This window comes from Neomonachus schauinslandi, chromosome 6, assembly GCF_002201575.2.
Source record: "Neomonachus schauinslandi chromosome 6, ASM220157v2, whole genome shotgun sequence".
Lineage (NCBI taxonomy): Eukaryota > Metazoa > Chordata > Mammalia > Carnivora > Phocidae > Neomonachus > Neomonachus schauinslandi.
Genome location: NC_058408.1, coordinates 65,449,128 through 65,469,301, shown reverse-complemented (window position 1 = coordinate 65,469,301; position 20,174 = coordinate 65,449,128). Strand labels below are relative to the sequence as shown.

Below are 20,174 nucleotides of genomic sequence, written 5' to 3'. Positions count from 1 at the left end.
GGGGAGTCTGCTTCTCCCTCTGGCCCTCCCCCTCTCATGTTATCTCTCTCTCTCTCTCTCTCAAATAAATAAATAAAATCTTTACAAAAAAAAAAAAGAAAGAAAGAAAAGAAAGAGAACAAAATGAAAAACCTATATTCTAATTAACAGTAAACATACCATAAGATTAAAGAAAGCTCTAAAACTGTAAGGATGAAATAAGATATTTAAGGCAAATACTAATAAAAAGAGCTAGAATCATTCTATTAATATCAAATTAAGAAAAATTTAACTCAAAAAGCATTACTTAGAGACAACAAGGATCATTCCATTATAAGAGTTAATCACCAGGCAGATATAATAACTTTATATTTGTCATCAGTGAAAACTAAAAGAAAGAAATAAACAAATCCTAGCCAAGGAAATGAGAGATCAAGAGGAGAAAATAACAAAGTAAGGATGTGAAAGATTTAAACAAGGTTAATGATTTTAACCTAATTGATATTTATACAACAATGCACAGCAAATTTCAAAGGACTGAAATCACACAGTGACTGTTATGGAATTACACTGCAACTCAGTAACAGAAATATACCCAGAAAACCCTCCAAGTATTTGGAAATTGAACAACAAACTTCTAAAGTAATAGATCAAAAAAAAGAAGAAAGAAAATACAATGGAAATTCGAAATCACACTGTATTTTGAGCAAAATAACAGTGAAAATATGACATATCAAAACTTATCAGCTGTAGCTAAAGATGCTTAGAGGAAAACGTATAGCCTTAAATACACATTTTAAAAAAAGGGCTAGACATCAATGCTCTAAGTATCTATCTCCAAAAGTTACAAAAAAGAAGAGCAACTTAAAACCTAAGAGAGTAGAGTCGGCTTCTCTTTCTGCCCTTACCCCTGCTGCTGCTCGCTCTCTCTAATAAATAAAATCTTTAAAAAGAAAGAAAAAGAAAACCAAAGACAGTAGAGGGAAGAAAATATTAAGAGCAGCAATTACTGAAACAGAAAACAAGTCTACAATAGAAAAATTCAAAAAGCAAAGGTTAATTCATTGAAAAAATAATAAAACTGATAAAGCTCTATCATGATAAATGAAAAGAAATGAGAGGCAAAAATAAATATAGTAGTAACTGAAAAATTAGATGACATGGGTGAACTTAGAAAACTGACACATAAAAAGAAAATCCAAATAGTCTGATTTTCCACTAAAGAAATTAAAACTGTCGGGCGCCTGGGTGGCTCAGTTGGTTGGGCGACTGCCTTCGGCTCAGGTCATGATCCTGGAGTCCCGGGATCGAGTCCCGCATCGGGCTCCCTGCTCAGCAGGGAGTCTGCTTCTCCCTCTGACCCTCCCCCCATCTCATGTGCTCTCTCTCTCTCTCAAATAAATAAATAAAATCTTTAAAAAAAAAAAAAAGAAATTAAAACTGTCTCACTGGCAACTTCCAGGCCCAGTGGTTTCACAAGTGAAATTTTCTAAGCATATAAGGAAGAAATAATAACAATCTTCCCAAACTCTTCCAGAGAAGAGTAAAAGAGGCCCGCATAACCAAAATACCAGAATGTGATCAGGATTTCCAGTAGGAAAATTATAGGCCAGTTTCTCTCCAAGAATCTGCACACACACACACACACACACACACAGCAAGCCAAGTGCAATGAAACATAAAAAGGATAGTACAAAGTTAGGCTTATCTTAGAAATGCAATGTTAGTTTAACATTTGAAAATAAATCGTTGTAATTCAACACATTAACAGAGTAAAGGAGAAAAGCCTTAAGTGTCTCAAAAGATGTTGATAAAACATTTTCTTAAAATCCAACACAATTCATAATTGAAAAAGTAAAATCAGCTAGGTTGCTAAGTATGAAGTCAAACAAAATTCCATTATATTTCTCACTACTAGCAAAAAAAACAACTAGAAAATGAAATTTAACAATTCTAATTAAAATGACAAAGAATATCATATTCCTTCATCAACTGGCTGACTCAGTATTATTAAGGAATCAATTATCTACAAACTGATCTCCAGTTTCAGTGCAATCCTAATCAAAATTCAAGCAGATACATGGGTGTGGATTTTTAAGAGTAATTCTGAAACTGAAACACTCATTGTAAAATTACATGAAAATATCAAGGGCCAAGAACAGAGGAGGAGAGGGAGGAAGCTGAAGGACATACACTACCAGATACTGAGACTTCTTAAATCTAGAGTATGTAAGACTGTGTGGTACTGGCACAAAGAGAGACACATAAACCCATGGAACAGAAGAGTCCAGAAGCATACTTAAACTTACACTGACAGATGAAGAAGAAAAACATCTTGGAAAAAAATTCCATGTAGAAATATTTCATTCAAAACACTAATATATATTTTCTGACTGATCATATCAATTACAACAGCAAGGAACTCATGTTTCAGTTAAATTCTCTCACAAACTGTATAAAATTACTTCCAAAACAATTAGCAGAACTTTTATAAAAACTTTATCTCTTACCTCTCCAAAAGCTCCTCGACCTATCACCTTCAATATCTCAAAGTCTTCTCTATGTAGGCGCATCTGTTTTACTTTAGAAGTAAATGGTTTGGCTGAAATAAAAGAACAACATCAATTAGTTTCTTAATGAAATGTGATGCAAATTAGATATATACATAATGGTTCTTAAACAACAGAAATTCAAATTATGATTAAGCATGAAGTCAAACTATTTTATAATCCCATCAAACTATATTAAGAAGAAATAGATTTAATTTCCACAAGAAAATAATTTCCTTTATTTCTCACATGTGAATTACGTTTTTGGTGAGAAACATATTTTTAAACACCTAATAACATATGAAATAAGGCAAAGTAACAGGAATGTACAAAGGAGGCCAATTCCTTTTCGTGTTGAACACTGTGTATATTCTAACACTCAATGCTAGACATATATTTTAACACAAATGTCTGAGAAGTAAAAGCAAATTTTATGGAAGAGGGAGTTTCAGCAATTCCCACCAAGTAAATTCAGATTTCTTTCACACTCATTCATTTATTTACCCTTTTAACACTCCTTTAGCAAGAGTCTACACTATATAAAGCACGGTGGCAATCACTGGAGTCTGAACAATTATGAGTAAAATACAATACCTTCCTTCAAAAAGTGCTCAGTCTTCAGGGCAGACAGACATAAACACACAAAATGTAACAATGGGATGAAATTCTAATAGAGGTAAATATAAAGTACTTCAAGATAGGTGAGAATGGAACACTAATACTTCACAAAGTAACACAGGAACTGGACCTTGAGGACTAAGAATTTTGCTACTCTGCCTGGGTTTGCAGTGTAGACATTCCAGGCACAGGGAGCAATATAAGCAAATGAAGAGAGGCAAGAAAATAACGGTTGAGGTGATAACAGTCAATATTCCACTGTTGTTATACAATTTTGAGAAGAAATACAAAGAAATTGGACCTAGAAAGTGAAAAATGTAAATGGCCTTGAATACCATACAAGGTATTAATAATAGGGGATAAATTGACATTTTTTTAAATCATAAAATCAATGTATGTTCTGCTGCCTCTAAGAGAAATGTAGAATTATCTTCCTTTCCTCCCTTCATGTCCCTTTTCATTCTCATGCAAAAAGGAGTAATATGGTCATTATATATAGATACTGCTCTCTTCCCCTTCCTTCCATGGAGCAAGAGTAATATTTATTTGAGCATTAGGAGAATGAAATAGGCAAGCCAATCCTTACAACTTGATTTGTTCTGAAGGTATTTAGCCCAACTAGCTAATTTAGAAAAAAAGGGTATTCCAAATTGCATATCTCAGTCTAGTAGAGATTTCTGTGATGGTGTTTTAGATAATAAGGAAAGGATACAAAGATTGGCTATTTGGAATTCACAAAAGGAGAATGTGATCAAAGGAATATCATATTTGAATGAAGGTATGGAGGATCTCATCCTAGGAGAAAGACAACACAGAAAACAATGGCACCAAATGAAGTGAACACTTTGATAAGATGACTAAGGCACATTGGTTTTTGAACAACCCAGACTGGAAAGCTTGTTGAGACTATGGCCACTGTGTACCAGTCAGGGTTCCAAAAGGAAATACATCATCATAATTGGAGGAAAGTTTATAGACAAATAAACTATTTGCAAAGCTGTAGGTGGGATATAAGGGTACCACCAGGAAGAGTAAGTAATCGATCTAGCAGAATGAGTACTGCTATCTATCTAGCAGTAATATGAGACTAGTGTCCCTCCCTTTCCCAGCTTCTGTATCAGCATTTCAGAAATACATGGCTAAGACGGGTTGGTATAGAATATATAAATTAAAAATAAAGATGTGGAGCCAGCCAGTATGAGTCTACTGCTGGTCTAGTTGCCAGCTATAGCTAAAAAACACCACACAGCAGCCTACAACATAACATTTAGCAGTTCTTTAAATATATTTTCTATTTCACTTTATATTCCTCCTACCTCAAGACTTTCAAATAACCTGAACCCAAATAAAGTATATGCTCTATATCTTTGTCTCATTACCGACCCTAAATCCAACAACAGTATTTCATCACAGACAACTACAGTTATCTGTAATCTAGAATAATTCTGTGTATACCTTCTTTTGAGTAACATCCTACTTATCTAAAAGGTCAAAAATGTAGCTTTTTCAAACCTCAGAAACACTACTGCAAAACAGGAAAAGAAACTTTTTTAATTTAAATTAGCCAACATATTGTACCTCATTAGTTTTTGATGTAGTGTTCAATGATTCAAAGAGACTTTTTTAAAACTAGAGTAAATGAAATACAATTCAGGGAAGCAAATGCTTGTTAAAATGATCTTTCAGAAAAGGTACAGTGGATGATAGTATGCAAAAAACATCATTTTTCCACACAGTAGCATATACCCTGAAAGCACCACAAATGAGTACTATAAAATCATATGTAATTAGGGCTAAAGATTTTGTGAGTTTTCCAAGTTTCATAAAACTTCACCATTAACAGAAATTTAAAAAATAATCCTATCTATTCTTTACTTCCTGGAACCTGCTGGTAAAAATCCCATTTCTTTGACATTGCAAAACTATTCTATTTTAGGCATTCAAAAATGAGTTAAATCACAAATTTCTTCAGGAGGCTCATAATTTTACTAATCATGTACTGAATTCACTCAAAAAGTATCTTCTAATACCTGCTGTATGCCAGCCATTTTATAAGATGTTAGAGATAAAAAGATAAATAGTCCCTGTACTCAAGCAAACAAATTATGCAATAAGTGTTTCTCTTCCATTTAAAATGTTCAGTGTGAATACAAATGGCTAATAAACAGAAAATGGCACTCAAAGAAATCAGAGAAATGCAAATAAACATACTAGAAATATTCTATTACTTACTAATCAAATAGGCCAAAAAAAAAAAAAAAAGTGAAACCACCAGTGTTTGTAGGTGTGTGAAGTATAAATAACAGACATTTTCATACACAGCTGATATTACTATTAATTACAAACTCTGTGAAGAGAATTTGGTTTTCTATTTCATTCTTTTAATTTGGTATATTAAAAAGAATTTAAAAGTTGAATCATCTTTATATACCTTGGTATAAACCATACTTGGTTGTAATGTTTTTAATACACAGATGACATTGCTTTGCTTTGATTTTATTTTAAAATTTAACATCTGAATTCATAAACAACACTGTCTACAATTATCTTTTTTCTATACTGTCTTCATCTGGTTTGGGACCAATGATAAATCAACCTCATTAAGTATGTTTAGTAGCTTTCTCTCTTTTCATTCTCTAAACAAAATCCAGGTTGTTTAAAGATCTCAAGGTGATAAACAAAACTACAAAACTTTTAGAAGATGAAAGCAGAGACTCTGACTATAAGGTCCGATAAAACATGCTAATGAAGATATCTTTTCAGTGGACTTTTAATAATTGACTTCTTTCATATAACTGTCATTTTCATATTTTATATTTCTTTCTGTGATAACTTTGTTAATTCTATTTTTTTACAAATTTATATGTTGCATTAAAGTGAAATATTCTTTTGTTTTAAAACTCTACAATATAATAGGTTTGATCCCTTTTAGATGCTAATACTGTATATTTGGGTCTTTTTTCATTGTTTTTCCTTACCAATATGGCTGGAAGTTTGCATATTTTACAATCAGTCTTCTAAATACATAGTATTTAGATTTGCTTGTCCTCCATAAAATTCTGTGAGATTTTCTTGTTTTAGTAGGTTGTTCCCCAAATTCATGTAAAATTTCAGAAAAAGTAGAGGCTAATATTAACCTTTCCCTTCACACCAAATAACTAAGTTAGACATATTAATAACAGGCAAAAGAGATATTAGGGAGAAAGGCATCAGTAGAATAAAGATTAAAAGGAATCATACATAGAGCTTAAAAAAAAAAAGTCAAACTAACCAGGACGTAACAATGATTCTAAACTTGTATACACCCAATAACATAACCTCAAAATATGTAAAGCCAAACTGACAGACATAAAAGAAACAAACTTACCTTCACAGATTCTACTATTAACTCTCTCAGTAATTGATAGCTCAAGCGGGGGAAAAAAAAAGCACCATGCATGTAATGCTCCACTTAGGAGTTGGAGAATATCATTATAAAACACACACAGAACTTCTACAAATTTTGACAACATGCCAAGACATAAAACTATCTCCAACAAATTTCAAAGTACTGGGAACATAAAAACCAAATTATATGAGTAGAATGCAATTAGAAATCAATAAAAGAAAAGTTACCAAGAAAAACCATAAGCTCTGATATCCAAAATTATTTTAAAGAAGAAATTAATAAATAGAAAATATTCAGAACTAATAGTAACAAAATACTATACATCCAAAGTTCTAGAATACAGCCTAAACCAGTATATACTGAGGAGGGGAAAAAAAAGCTCTCAATACTTACACTGGTAAAGGACATCTTAAAAATTAAGGTGTTAAACAGACAATGAAGTATTAGACCAAAGAATAAACTCAAAGTAGAAGAAAACAAAAAGAAAGCAAAATAAATAAAATTAATTAATTTGAAAATAAGCATATAATAGAAAGGCTCAACAAGGCCAAAGGATGGTTCGTTGAAAAAACTAATAAAAAACAATAGAGTGCCTGGGTGGCTCAGTCGGTTGAACATCTGTTCAGGTCATGATCCTGGGGTCCTGGGATCAAGTGCCGCATCAGGCTCCTTGCTTGGCAGGGAGGCTGCTTCTCCCTCTCCCTCTGCTTCTCCCCTGGCCTGTGCTCTCTCTTGCCCATGCTCTCTCTCACCCATGCTCTCTCTCTCAAATAGTTTAAAAAAAAAAAAAAAAAGAAAAGAAAAGAAAAGAAAAATCTATAGTGGGAATGAGAAATTGGACAAAACTTCAGATGCTGCTGAGATTGAATGGATTTAGGTAAGAGAATATCATTAAAAGCTTATGCCAATAGGGACACCTGGGTGGCTCAGTCGTTAAGCATCTGCCTTCAGCTCAGGTCATGATTCCAGGGTCCTGGGATCGAGCCCCGCATCGGGCTCCCTGCTCGGCAGGAAGCCTGCCTCTCCCTCTCCCACTCCCCCTGCTTGTATTCCCACTCTCACTGTCGCTCTCTGTCAAATAAATAAAATCTTTTAAAAATAAATAAATAAAGGTCTAAAATCTTTAAAATAAAAAAAGCTTATGCCAATAAATTTGAAAATGTAGAAGTAAGCAAATTCCTAGAATAACTGGTTTTTTAAAAATTAAAAATATGAATGATAAACTGCATCACTAGTATAAAAATCTTCTACAAAAAAAAAAAAGACCAATGCTGAACAGCTTTACCTGCAAGTTCAACTAAACACATTAAGAGGTAATCCCCATATTAAACAAAACTTTCCAAAGAATAAACCAAGAGGGAAAGCTGTCTAACTCATTTCATCCTAACCTCATACCAAAAATACAGATGTTGTTCATGAATACAGATACAAAAAGTCTCACCAAATTGTCAAACTAATCAATTTATAAATAAAATAACATGACCAAGTTGAGTTTATCCCAAGAATGCAAGGTTGTTTTAATATTAGAAAACTGATTAACATGATTCATCACATAAACAGATTAAAAATATCAGTATTTCAATAAATATATCTATATATAAACACTGTTCAATAAAATTATACAACCATTCATGCTATTTTTAAAAACTACACTTTTAACAAATGAGAAACAAAAGGAAACTTCCATGGCCTGATAACTGATAGCTACAACATCAGCAGTAGCAGAGCAAACATAACACTTAAAAATGTTAAAAACATTGTCCTTAAAAATCAAGAGGCAAATAAGAATGTCTTCTATTAAAATAATCATTATTATCACTTCTACTTAACATTTTAATAATGATACAAGTCAGTCAGTAGGAAAAGAAGTAACATACATAAGGATTGAAAAAGACGAAAGAAAACTGTTACTATGCACAGATGATTTAATTATCTACATAGAAAATCCCACAAGCAATTAAAAAAACGGGGAGGGGGGCGCTCCTGGGTGGCTCAGTCGTTAAGTGTCTGCCTTCAGCTCAGGTCATGATCCCAGGGTCCTGGAATCAAGCCCAGCATCGGGCTCCCTGCTCAGCGGGAAGCCCATTTCTCCCTCGCCCACTCCCCTGCCCCCACTTGTGTTCCCTCTCTCGCTGTGCCTCTCTCCATCAAATAAATAAAAAATCTTTAAAAAAAAAAAAAGAAAAGAAAATCCCACAAGCAAATCAAACCTACAATGAGATATCACTTCACACCTGTCAGAATGGCTACTATCAAGAAGTCAAGTAACAAGTATTGGCAAAGATGTGGAGAAAAGGAACCCTTGTGCACTGTTGGTGGGAGTGCAAATCAGCGCAACAACTGTGGAAAATATGTAGGTTCCTCAAACAATTAAAAATAGAAATACCATATGATCTAGTAATTCCATTACTATTTATCCACAGAACATAAAAATACTAATTCAAAAAGATATATGCATCCCTATGTTTATTGCAGCATTATTTACAATAGCTAAGACATTAAAGCAACCCAAGTGTCCACTGATAGATGAATGAATAAAGATGTGATGTGCGTGTGTATAAATATGTGTGTTGGAATACTACACAGACATAAAAAGGATGAAATCTTGACATTTGTAACAACATGAATGAACCTAGAGGGTACTATGCTAGGCGAAATAAGTCAGTCAGACATGAACAGACATTTTTCCAAAGAAGACATCCAAATGGCCAACAGACACATGAAAAAGTGCTCAACATCGCTTGGCATCAGGGAAATCCAAATCAAAACCTCAATGAGATACCACCTCACACCAGTCAGAATGGCTAAAATTAACAAGTCAGGAAACGACAGATGTTGGCGGGGATGCGGAAAAAGGGGAACCCTCTTACATTGTTGTTGGTGGGAATGCGAGCTGGTACAGCCACTCTGGAAAACAGTATGGAGGTTCCTCAAAAAGTTGAAAATAGAGCTACCATACAATCCAGCAATTGCACTACTGGGTATCTACCCCAAAGATACAAATGTAGGGATCCGAAGGGGTACGTGCACCCCGATGTTTATAGCAGCAATGTCCACAATAGCCAAACTGTGGAAAGAGCCAAGATGTCCATCGACAGAGGAATGGATAAAGAAGATGTGGTATATATATACAATGGAATATTATGCAGCCATCAAAAGGAATGAAATCTTGCCATTTCCAAAGACGCGGATGGAACTGGAGGGTATTATGTTGAGTGAAATAAGTCAATCAGAGAAAGACATGTATCATATGACCTCACTGATATGAGGAATTCTCAATCTCAGGAAACAAACTGAGGGTTGCTGGTGTGGTGGGGGGTGGGAGGGATGGGATGGCTGCGTGATAGACATTGGGGAGGGTATGTGCTAGCGCTGTGAATTGTGAGTGCTGTGAATTGTGTAAGACTGTTGAATCACAGACCTGTACCTCTGAAACAAATAATACTTTATATGTTAAAAAAAAAAAGAAGAAGAAGAAGAAGAAGAAGATAGTAGGAAAGGAAAAATGAAGGGGGGGAAATCGGAGAGGGAGACGAACGATGGACCCTGAGAAACTGAGACTATGGACTCTGAGAAACAAACTGAGGGTTCTAGGGGGGAGGGGGCGGTGGGATGGATTAGCCTGGTGATGGGTATTAAAGAGGGCACGTATTGAATGGAGCAGTGGGTGTTATACGCAAACAATGAATCATGGAACACTACATCAAAAACTAATGATGTAATGTATGGTGATTAACATAACATAATTAAAAAATAAAGTGAGCTCGCAATCTAAAACTTTAAACCCAGTGAGGAAATAGTCCACCATTGTAATGAAAAGTTGGCAATCAAAACAAACAGATTAGTACCCAGGAACTCAAGAAATTAATACAATCTGAAAACACCATAAAGTAAGTGGGTAACAATGATTAAAGAGATAGAATATAAATGATAAAGAAAACAAATTATGAAAATTAACCAAATAAAACTTCAAGAAATGAAAATTATAGTCACTGAAATTTAATGTTATGTTGTCATAACATGTGCTATCAGATCATTTAAGTCACCAACTTACTTCCCTATACCTGTTTTTAAGTATCCAAACCTTATTTAAAAAGAAAAAGAGGGGCGCCTGAGTGGCTCAGTCGTTAAGCGTCTGCCTTCGGCTCAGGTCATGATCCCAGAGTCCTGGGATCAAGCCCTGCATCGGGCTCCCAGCTCGGCGGGAAGCCTGCTTCTCCCTCTCCCACTCCCCCTGCTTGTGTTCCCTCTCTTGCTGTCTCTCTCTCTCTCTCTGTCAAATAAAGAAATAAAATCTTAAAAAAAAAAAGAAAGAAAGAAAGAAAGAAAGAAAGAAAGAAAAAAGGAAAGAAAAGAAAAAGAAACACTCTAAACCAATAACTCCAAAACAGGAGGGGGTTAACAGGGAGGGGGGAGGATGTGCTGTTACGGGTGAATCCTGGACCTCCTCAAGAATATAGCATAAGACTATGAACTCCTCCCCAGAAAAAGCACATATGCTTTAAATTTTAAATACTACACAAAAGATTACTAGATATCTCATAAACTTAGATTAAGAAATCATTTTCTAAAGGGTATTTCATATATAGACATATTTCAGTATTTACTATTAGGTATAAATTTAAACCAAATTATATGTCAGCAAAGAAAATATCACCTGGTTAAAAAAAAAAAAAGGCTTTTAAGCCACAGGATATCCTGAGAACATCCTCAAACCTGTACCCAGCATCAAGAAACTCTACTTCCTATGACACACAGCAAAAACAAGAACTCAGAATATGGTGTTCAAATGACAGGGTAAAATTTAAATATGCTGCACAGATTTAAAAACATCTCACCTAAAGATTAATCTAAAACTTTCCCATTCCTAACAATAAATGTGACTTTCATAACAACAAGTGACTGCAAGTTAACAAACCAGCTACTTTATTCTACAGATTTTTAGCAAATTTCATTAAATCACTTTCTTACATAGAAAGGCTAAAGGAAGAATTTCATTTATATGAAAACAGAATGGTTAATTGTTAATGGTTAAAAGTGTAGGCTTTGGGGGGGCGGGGGGGGCACCTGGGCAGCTCAGTGGGTTAAGCAACCAGGCTCTCGGTTTCAGGTCAGGTCATGATCTCAGGGTCATTAGATCGAGCCCCGTGTCGGGCTCCGTGCTCAGCAGGAAATCTACTTCAAGATTCTCTCTCTCCCCCTCCCCCAACTTGCTCACTCTCTCTAAAATAAATAAATAAATCTTAAAAAAAACATAGGCTCTGGCATCGAAGCTCTGAAGAGTTAGTCTGACTGACCCTCACCACCTGTGAGACTGTGAAAGGGGGAAGTTTACGCATCTGTACAGGCACCTGTACCTCATAATCCTCAGTCACGGGGATGTAATAAACAACTAATGCTAAGTACAGAGGGTCCCCAACTTAAGATGGTTTAAATTAACAATTTTCGGCTTTACAATGGTGTGAAAGCAACATACGATCAGTAGAAACCATACTTGGAATTTTGAATTTGGATCTTTTCCCAGGCTAGTGATAAGATCCTGTCCCGAGATGCTGGGCAGTGGCCACAGCTCCCAGTTGGCCCCGCAATCACGACTGCAAACAACAGGTACACTTAGGGCCATTCCATTGATCACTTTCAGTACAGTATTGGATAAGTTATGTCAGATATTCAGCACTTTTATAGGCTTAGCGTTAAATGATTTTGCCTAGGCTCGTGTGAGTGTTCTGAGCAAGTTTAAGGTGGGCTAGGCTAAGCTAGGACTTTCGGTAGATTAGACGTAGTAAATGCATTTTCAACTTAGGATATTTTCAAATTACGATGGGTTTAGTGGGAAGTAACTCTCATAAGTCGAGGAAGATCTATAATAAGTAAAGTTCCTGGAACATGGAAGGATTCAAAAGTTATTAGCTGGTATTATTAAAAGAATCCTTAGTGCCACTTATTACCTATTGGATCGTAAATGTACTCCTCTCTGGACCCCAGATTCTCCTTTTCTCTGAAACTAGAAATACTAATGCAGAGTTGCAAGAATAAAACATTTTTAGCTGAGCTACTTTCTTTCAAGGATCTCAAAACAAGTATTTTAAAAATCTGATGATCTGAAGAAGGTCCTTTAAGTTCTAAGGTGTATGATGAGCATTCAGGGGACAAGAAAATGCCTATGTAATATCCCAACAAGAGCATAACTGAAAAGGAAAATGACAAGGAAAAAAAAAGTCTCAGCAATTCAAGGGAATAGATCTGTTTCATTCACTACTTTAAAACCTGTTATTCTGTAAATCACTGTAAAATAAATGAATATTGTGGCATCGTGGCAAACAGTCTAGTTACCTCCTAACAACTCTTCTTCCCTTCCTCCTCACTAATGGACCCCAGATTTGGGGAGGGGGGTAGCCATATGCTCTGCCCCAGATGCTGAATTATAGTTGATATATGCCAACCATGGCCACCCCTTCCCCCTTTTCCCATTGTTTGGTCTGGCCTTTGTGTGCAACCTGCTTGTGACCAATGAGGTAAAGGGCCTGAGGGCTTCTGAGAAATTTTTTCTCCCTGATGAGTAAGAAGAATAAGGAGAAAACCCTTTCCCAAAGACTCCCTTCCTTTCTCCTTAGGATGTTACAGTGATGGTGTGCTTTTCCAGGAGCTGTCCTGTACCCATTAGCGGAAAGCCCCGCTAATCTAACTCTGAAACTGTTGAGCCAGAGAACCAACTCTGTGATTGCCTGCCTCAAGACTTCTCATTTAACAGTAAATGTCCTTGTGCTTTCAGCCACTGTTACGTGGAGTCTCTGTAACTTACAGCTAATAAGCACACCTTGAGTGTTACAAATATTAAGCACAAATTCAAAATATAATTCTATCCTGTAACAGATAATATTCTGCAGAAATTGTGTCAAGTTCCACCCTAGTCCATAACATTACCTCTGCATTTATTAACTGAAACTATACATGTCTGTACCACTTTTCTAGCTTCTCCCAAATTAGGTCATCAGAATAGTATTCATCATGTTAAGATTCACTCCATTTAACAAGCTCAGCATTTTATATTCCTCCTCCTCCTCTCCTCTATGGAAACTTTAAATTAGAAGAAAAAAAGAAAGAAAGCAAGCATAGGCATAATCCTGACTCTATCCCTAGTCTTAAGAGATCTTAGACACCAGACTACAACATGGGAACAATTTTTGAAAACCAGCACAAAATAATAATTTTTAAAATCACAAAAGAATAATGATAATTCCTTACTAAAAGCTTACTATGTAACAAGTTCTGTTTAAATGCTTTGCATACACCAACTTGCCTCACAACAACAACTCCTGAGGATAGGTGCCATCATTAGCTTCACTTTAGAAACAAGAAAACAGAAGCAAGAGAATTTAAATTTCACTTAGTTTTTTCTTACTACTTTTTGACTAATTTTTGATAATTTTGCTGGCTTTTAGTCAAATAAATGAAGGAACTGGGATTTGAACCCAGACTCTCTAGCAGACTGTCTTTAGTGGATCAGAAAGGGCAGAAAAATATTGACTTGGAGTTGTTGAAGAAGACATAACAAGAGAAGTAAAACTTAAAATCGCTATTGCAAATTTAGGAAAGAAAAGTTAGTCAAACTAATGTATCAGATAAAGTTTGCTCTAAGAAAATTAGTACACTTTGTTTACATAGCTCTTTCAGCCAAGAATTCACATTTAGGGTTGAATGACATAACTAATCCATGAATGATATCCCTACTGATCTCCAATTCATTTCCAATCACTTACTCAGAGAGATAAACAGAATATATAATTCTACAAAATGAAGTTAATTTGGGAACCCAGTGGTCTCTTAAATGTAAATAATTATCAAAGGCCTGTGGGAAAAAATGGAATGTTACAATGGTATTTTAATGTTTTAGGAATATTTCCAGGCCCTTAATCATTTTAGAAACATACAACCTGGTCTGTATCATCTATCATGTATGCAATTCACACAGATGCAATCAGCTAAGGGGTGATAGAGATCTGTTAATGAATATCTACACACCTAGCTAATAGGCAGTCTGAAGCAAAAGATACAGTACAAAGAATTCTGGACCATTTGTACAAATCGCATTCACTGGGCATTTACAATGAGCCAGGCACCGAGTACTTAATCAAATGCTTTAAAACTGCAAAATTATAGTTAAAATGTATCTAATCTCTTTGAAAAATTTTACTTTTTAAAGTATGCATTAAAAAGAAATCCCCAGGGGCACCTGGGCGGCTCAGTCATTGGGCATCTGCCTTCGGCTCAAGTCATGATCCTGGGGTCCTGGGATCGAGCCCCACATCGGGCTCCCTGCTCCACGGGAAGCCTACCTGTCCTTCTCCCACTCCCCCTGCTGTGTTCCCTCCCTCGTTGTCTCTTTCTCTGTCAAATAAATAAATAAAATATTTTAAAAAACAAACAAACAAGAAACCCCCAGGGCTCCTGGGTGGCTCGGTCAGTCAGTTAATTGTTAAGGTCATGATCCCAGGGTCCTGGGATGGAGCCCTGCATCGCATCAGGCTCTCTGCTCAGCGGGAAGCCTGCTTCTCCCTCTCCCTCTGCCTGCTCTGCCTACTTGTGCTCACGCAGGCACACGCTCTGTCAAATAAACAAAATCTTTTAAAAAATAAGAAAAAGAAATCCCAATATGATATTTGATTGAGGTTCCTAAGCTGTTTCTAAAGCTTAGCAGCAAGACAAATGCAAAGTAACCAAGAAAATATTTTACATCACAAGCAGTAGATAGGTATGGGTTTATTCCTATCAGATACCAAAACATTATATAAAGCTATAGTAAATAAAAGAGTGTGGTAAAGAGATTAATATAGAGGTTGGCAAATTTTCTGTAGAGGCCACAGTAAATAGTTTAGGCTTTGTCAAAATTCGGCCCTTGTATCGTGAAAGCAAACAATAATGATATATAAACAAATGGGCAGGTCTATGTTCCAATAAGTCTTTATTTACAAAAACAGGCCATGAGCCAGATTTGTCCAATGTGTCGTATATTGCTGAACCCTTGACCAACAAAACAAAAATAAGCTCAGAAATACGTCCACAATTATCTGAAAATTTAGTGTAAATTCAAGAGGAATTTCAAATCAGGGGGTAAAGACAGACTATGGGGGGGGAATCAACCTACACTTCATACAACTCAAAAAATAATATCATTTAAGGAATAAATGTTTGTAAAAACTGAAGTACTGCTAGGAAAAAGTACTGGAGCATATTCCTGTAATCTTGAAGTGCAGGATACTTTCTTAGCAAAACAGAGCCATATGGCCAGAAGCCATAAAAGAAAAAATGTGCTAAACTTACTCACATAAAAACTTAAGTCTTGGGTGCCTGGGTGGCTCAGTCGTTAAGCGTCTGCCTTCGGTCCTGGGATGGAGTCCCGCATCGGGCTCCCTGCTCGGCAGGAAGCCTGCTTCTCCCTCTCCCACTCCCCTTGCTTGTGTTCCTGCTCTATCTCTCTCTGTCAAATAAATAAATAAATCTTTAAAAAAAAAAACAAAAAAAACTTAAGTCTTATGTAAGATTAAAGTTAACATGAACAAAGTTAATTTAAAAAAAACTGAAAAAACGAATTTGCATCAAATACTTATTTAACAAGAATTAATATAAAGAACATGTGGTTTTTACACATTAATAAAAGACTAGCATTAGAAAAATGAGCAGGGTATATGAATGGGTAATAAAAAAAAATCATATAAAAAATGTCCAACACCTGGAAGTAAATTAAAGATTAATATATTATATAAATAAATAAATATAATAATTATTGACTGTGGGATAGGAAGAAAAAAAAAGATTTATAATATCCTGTTCCTGGAAAACAGGCATGCTCAAATACCATTATTGGGAGTTTAAAATGGTATAGACTTTTGGGGAAGGAAACATTGCAATAATTTTTAGTATTTTTTTTTTAAAGATTTTATTTATTTGACACAGAGAGAGATAGCGAGAGCAGGAACACAAGCAGGGGGAGTGGGAGAGGGAGAAGCAGGCTTCCTGCCAAGCAGGGAGCCCGATGTGGGACTCGATCCCAGAACCCTGGGATCATGACCTGAGCTGAAGGCAGACGCTTAACGACTGAGCCACCGAGGCGCCCAACTTTTAGTATTTTAAATGTGTATTCCATTTGCCCCACCTCTGTGTATCTACTCTTAAGTAATGCGCAAAGATACACAAACAAGTCCTGTAACACTGTATGTTAGAACAAAAATCCAGAAACTAAGACACGTAAGGAAATGGTATCAAATTATACCGTAAATTGTATAATAAAGATTATGCAGTCAATAAAAAAAAATGCAGTAGACCTGTGTGAATTTACAGGGAAGCATCTTTAGGGCATATTAAATAAGAAAAGCAGTCACAGAACAATATGTAGAAAATTACCACAATTACATTAAAAAAAAGAAACGGTGTACACATTTGTAAATGGACACATATACTTAAGTAGATGCACAGGAAAAAAGCCTAAAAGGATACAGGTCAAATGATTAATAGAGATAACTTCTGTGGGAAAGAGAATGGAAATAGGGAATAGGACAGAAGGACTTTCACTTTTATTACTGAAAGCAGAGAACTATTTGATTAAAATTATTGATTAAAAATATGGAATCTGAGGTCAGATGTACCCAGGGTCAAGGCTAGGGTTGGTCACTTTATTAGTTATATGATCTCATACTAGTTATTTATCTTTTCTAAACTTCACTTGCAAAATGGAGGTAATAGAACCTAAGTTAATGAGTTGTTTTTTCACTTTTATTTTGTGGTAAATATATTTAACAAAATATGCCATTTTAACCACTTTTGAGCATACACCAGCAACATTAACTACATTCACAGTGTTGTGCAACCATCACTGCTATCTATTTCCAAAACTTTTTCACCACCCAAACAAAAACTATGGAACTATTAAGCAGTAATTCCCACTCCTCTTTTTCTCCCAGCCCCTGGAAACCTATAACCTAGTTTCTTTCTCTATGAACTTGCCTGTTCTAGGTGCCTCATGCAAGTGGAATACAGTACAATATGTAGCTTACTGCTGGCTTATTTCACTTAGCATAATGTTTTCAAAGATCATCCATGTTATAACATGTATCAGAACTTCATTCCTTTTTATGGCTGAATCATATTCCATTTATATACTATATATTACTTACATTTAGTTTATAAATATACACATACAAAACATTCTTTTTATCCATTCATCAGTTAATGAACGTTTGTGTTGTTTCCACTTTCAGGTTTTGTGAATAACGCTGCTATGAACATTGGTATACAAGTATCTGAGTCCCTCAACAGGTTATTTTATAATTAAATAAGAAAATCAAGGGCGCCTGGGTGGCTCAGTTGGTTACGCGACTGCCTTTGGCTCAGGTCATGACCCTGGAGTCACTGGATCAAGTCCCGCATCGGGTTCCCTGCTTGGCAGGGAGTCTGCTTCTCCCTCTGACCCTCCCCCTTCTCATGTGCTCTCTCATTCTCTCTCTCTCTCTCAAATAAATAAAATCTTAAAAATAAATAAATAAATAAGAAAATTAAATACTTAGCAGGATAGCTGACATATACAAAAGCTCAATACATTTTAATTATACTTCTGTAGGATTTGAACGCTTTAAATAAACGTGTTCATACACAACATGTAAATTTTTAAAAATATTTGCTCCTAATTCAGAGCAAGATCTGAGGGTAAAATAATCACATTGCTAAAGAAAAAATGTTTCCAGGAGGAAGACACTGATCAAGAGAGAATACCTGTGAGAAACCTAGGTATAGGCTGGACTGATTTTTTTTCCCCACAGTAGACAGTGTGCTGACAAATGAACAAAATATTAACCTACTTGACATGTCATTCCTATCATGGACTATCAGAACTTAAACCCATTAGAGTAACTATCCTTATTCCAATTCCATTGTTTAAGCAAACTTTTGATAAAATTTTTCCACAGGGGGAAAAAAAAAAGCACTGGTGGGGCTGACACAGATGATTCGTGTTTGACAGATATAACCTTTACTGTAAATTGCTAAACTAGCATTCTAGTTCATCTACTGTGCCTCTTTATAAATCAGTGAGATCAGTGAATATATTAGTATACCTGATTTGATAAACTCTATAAGGTAGAGACTGTGCTTGTTATAGCAGCACATATAAGGTTGAAACCTGAGTCTCATAAATTCAACAACATAACGTTTTTGTTAATCATATACCTCTACAAATACTCATTTAAGTTTAAAAGAAAGGTAAATTATAAATCAGAAAAATATATAGAAATATGATTGTTAAAGGGCTGCCATCCTTAAAATTCAAAGAGCTCTCGCAATGCAGTAAGAAAAAGAATAGAGAGAGAGCACTATAATAGAAAACTCAGCAAATGAGTAGGTAATTTTTTAAAATAAGTATAAATTTATTTAAAATACACATTCAAAAAGCCTTAAATCAAGTATACCAAGTAATTTAGAGCTCTGTCTTCACATTCAGAGACCTGAGTTCTAAACTGGTCTATAACTGAATAGCTGTGTAAACGTTGGCTTAATATCTTGACCTATCTCATTCTCATTTCTTCATAGACACTAAATTATTTATTAACTCAAAGACAGTGGTAAGTATCTTATAGGCAGATGAGAAGAAACTTCAAAAAGGCAAGACTTGGCTGTTGGAGGACTGATAAAAACGGGGAAGAGTTCAACTTGATATGAAAAGAATGACAAACAGTGGTGACTTCCAAAGGATGTCTTACCCTGCTAAAACATCTGAGTGTGAGACAGACAGGTGGCTCATATACATCTGTCCGTGGTCCTGAACCTCCACTGACTGTTAGGGCATAGTCCATTCTAACTGTGGAACACTGGTAACCCATTCAAAGTTTCCTAGGAATTCTCAACCAGGTAAACACTAATGGAAAAGAAGGGAAAGTACAAGGAAAGAGACATAATCAACCCAAGGATTTTGACACAGCACAGCCATGGAGACAATGACCAGTTAGGGAGGAGGGACTTGCTTTGATAGATTTCAAATATTCACATATACAAACAGAAGGGGGAGGTGAAGTAGAGGGGAAGGGGGAAAGAAAGGAAGAATAAGAAGAAGAAGGGGGCAGAGGAGGAGACTCTCTCCCTACTCTGAATTTGTGAGAAGTCTTACTGAAAACTTACGGAATTACATACATTTGGGTTTGGTGCAATTCTGTAGTAGGTATCTCCTGAAAATGGTGATAAAAGTCAATAATGTATGGTGCAAGAAACGGTAAGCAGGTGTGAAGGAGGTAAGAAAGAGGAACGCAGGGACCATAGCTCTACTAAAATTCTCCCTCTCCCCTACACTTTACATGATCCAGAAGGAGACACCTGATCCAAGCTATCCCAATTAGAGTCTGTCTCTCTTTAAAAGAAATAGAGACTAGGAATCACAGGAGAGGATCCTTGAGAGAAGCATAAAAGACTATGATTAACTTTACACCTTGATAACTTACATGTATAAGTTTCAACAGGGTAATCCCTGAAGGAAGAGAAATGGAGTGTAGGTCATCCAAACAAGCAGAGAGGAAAAATAATTCAGGAAAATATACTGAATTAATCCAAAAGATAGTGAGAACATATGGAAAAACAAATATTTTTGAAGTTTTATTTTA

At 35.5% G+C, this 20,174-nt stretch overlaps 1 protein-coding gene across 8 annotated transcripts in view; it reads right to left on the bottom strand.

Annotated features, from left to right (window-relative positions):
* CDC42BPA (CDC42 binding protein kinase alpha) overlaps positions 1–20,174 on the bottom strand; it is a 330,947-nt gene that overhangs the window by 276,010 nt on the left and 34,763 nt on the right. For all 8 annotated transcript variants that reach the window (XM_044915969.1, XM_044915970.1, XM_021689881.1 and 5 more), the window contains exon 2: positions 2,490–2,581. In XM_044915969.1, coding sequence (XP_044771904.1) covers positions 2,490–2,581 — 92 coding nt within the window. The remainder of the gene's footprint in view (positions 1–2,489; positions 2,582–20,174) is intronic.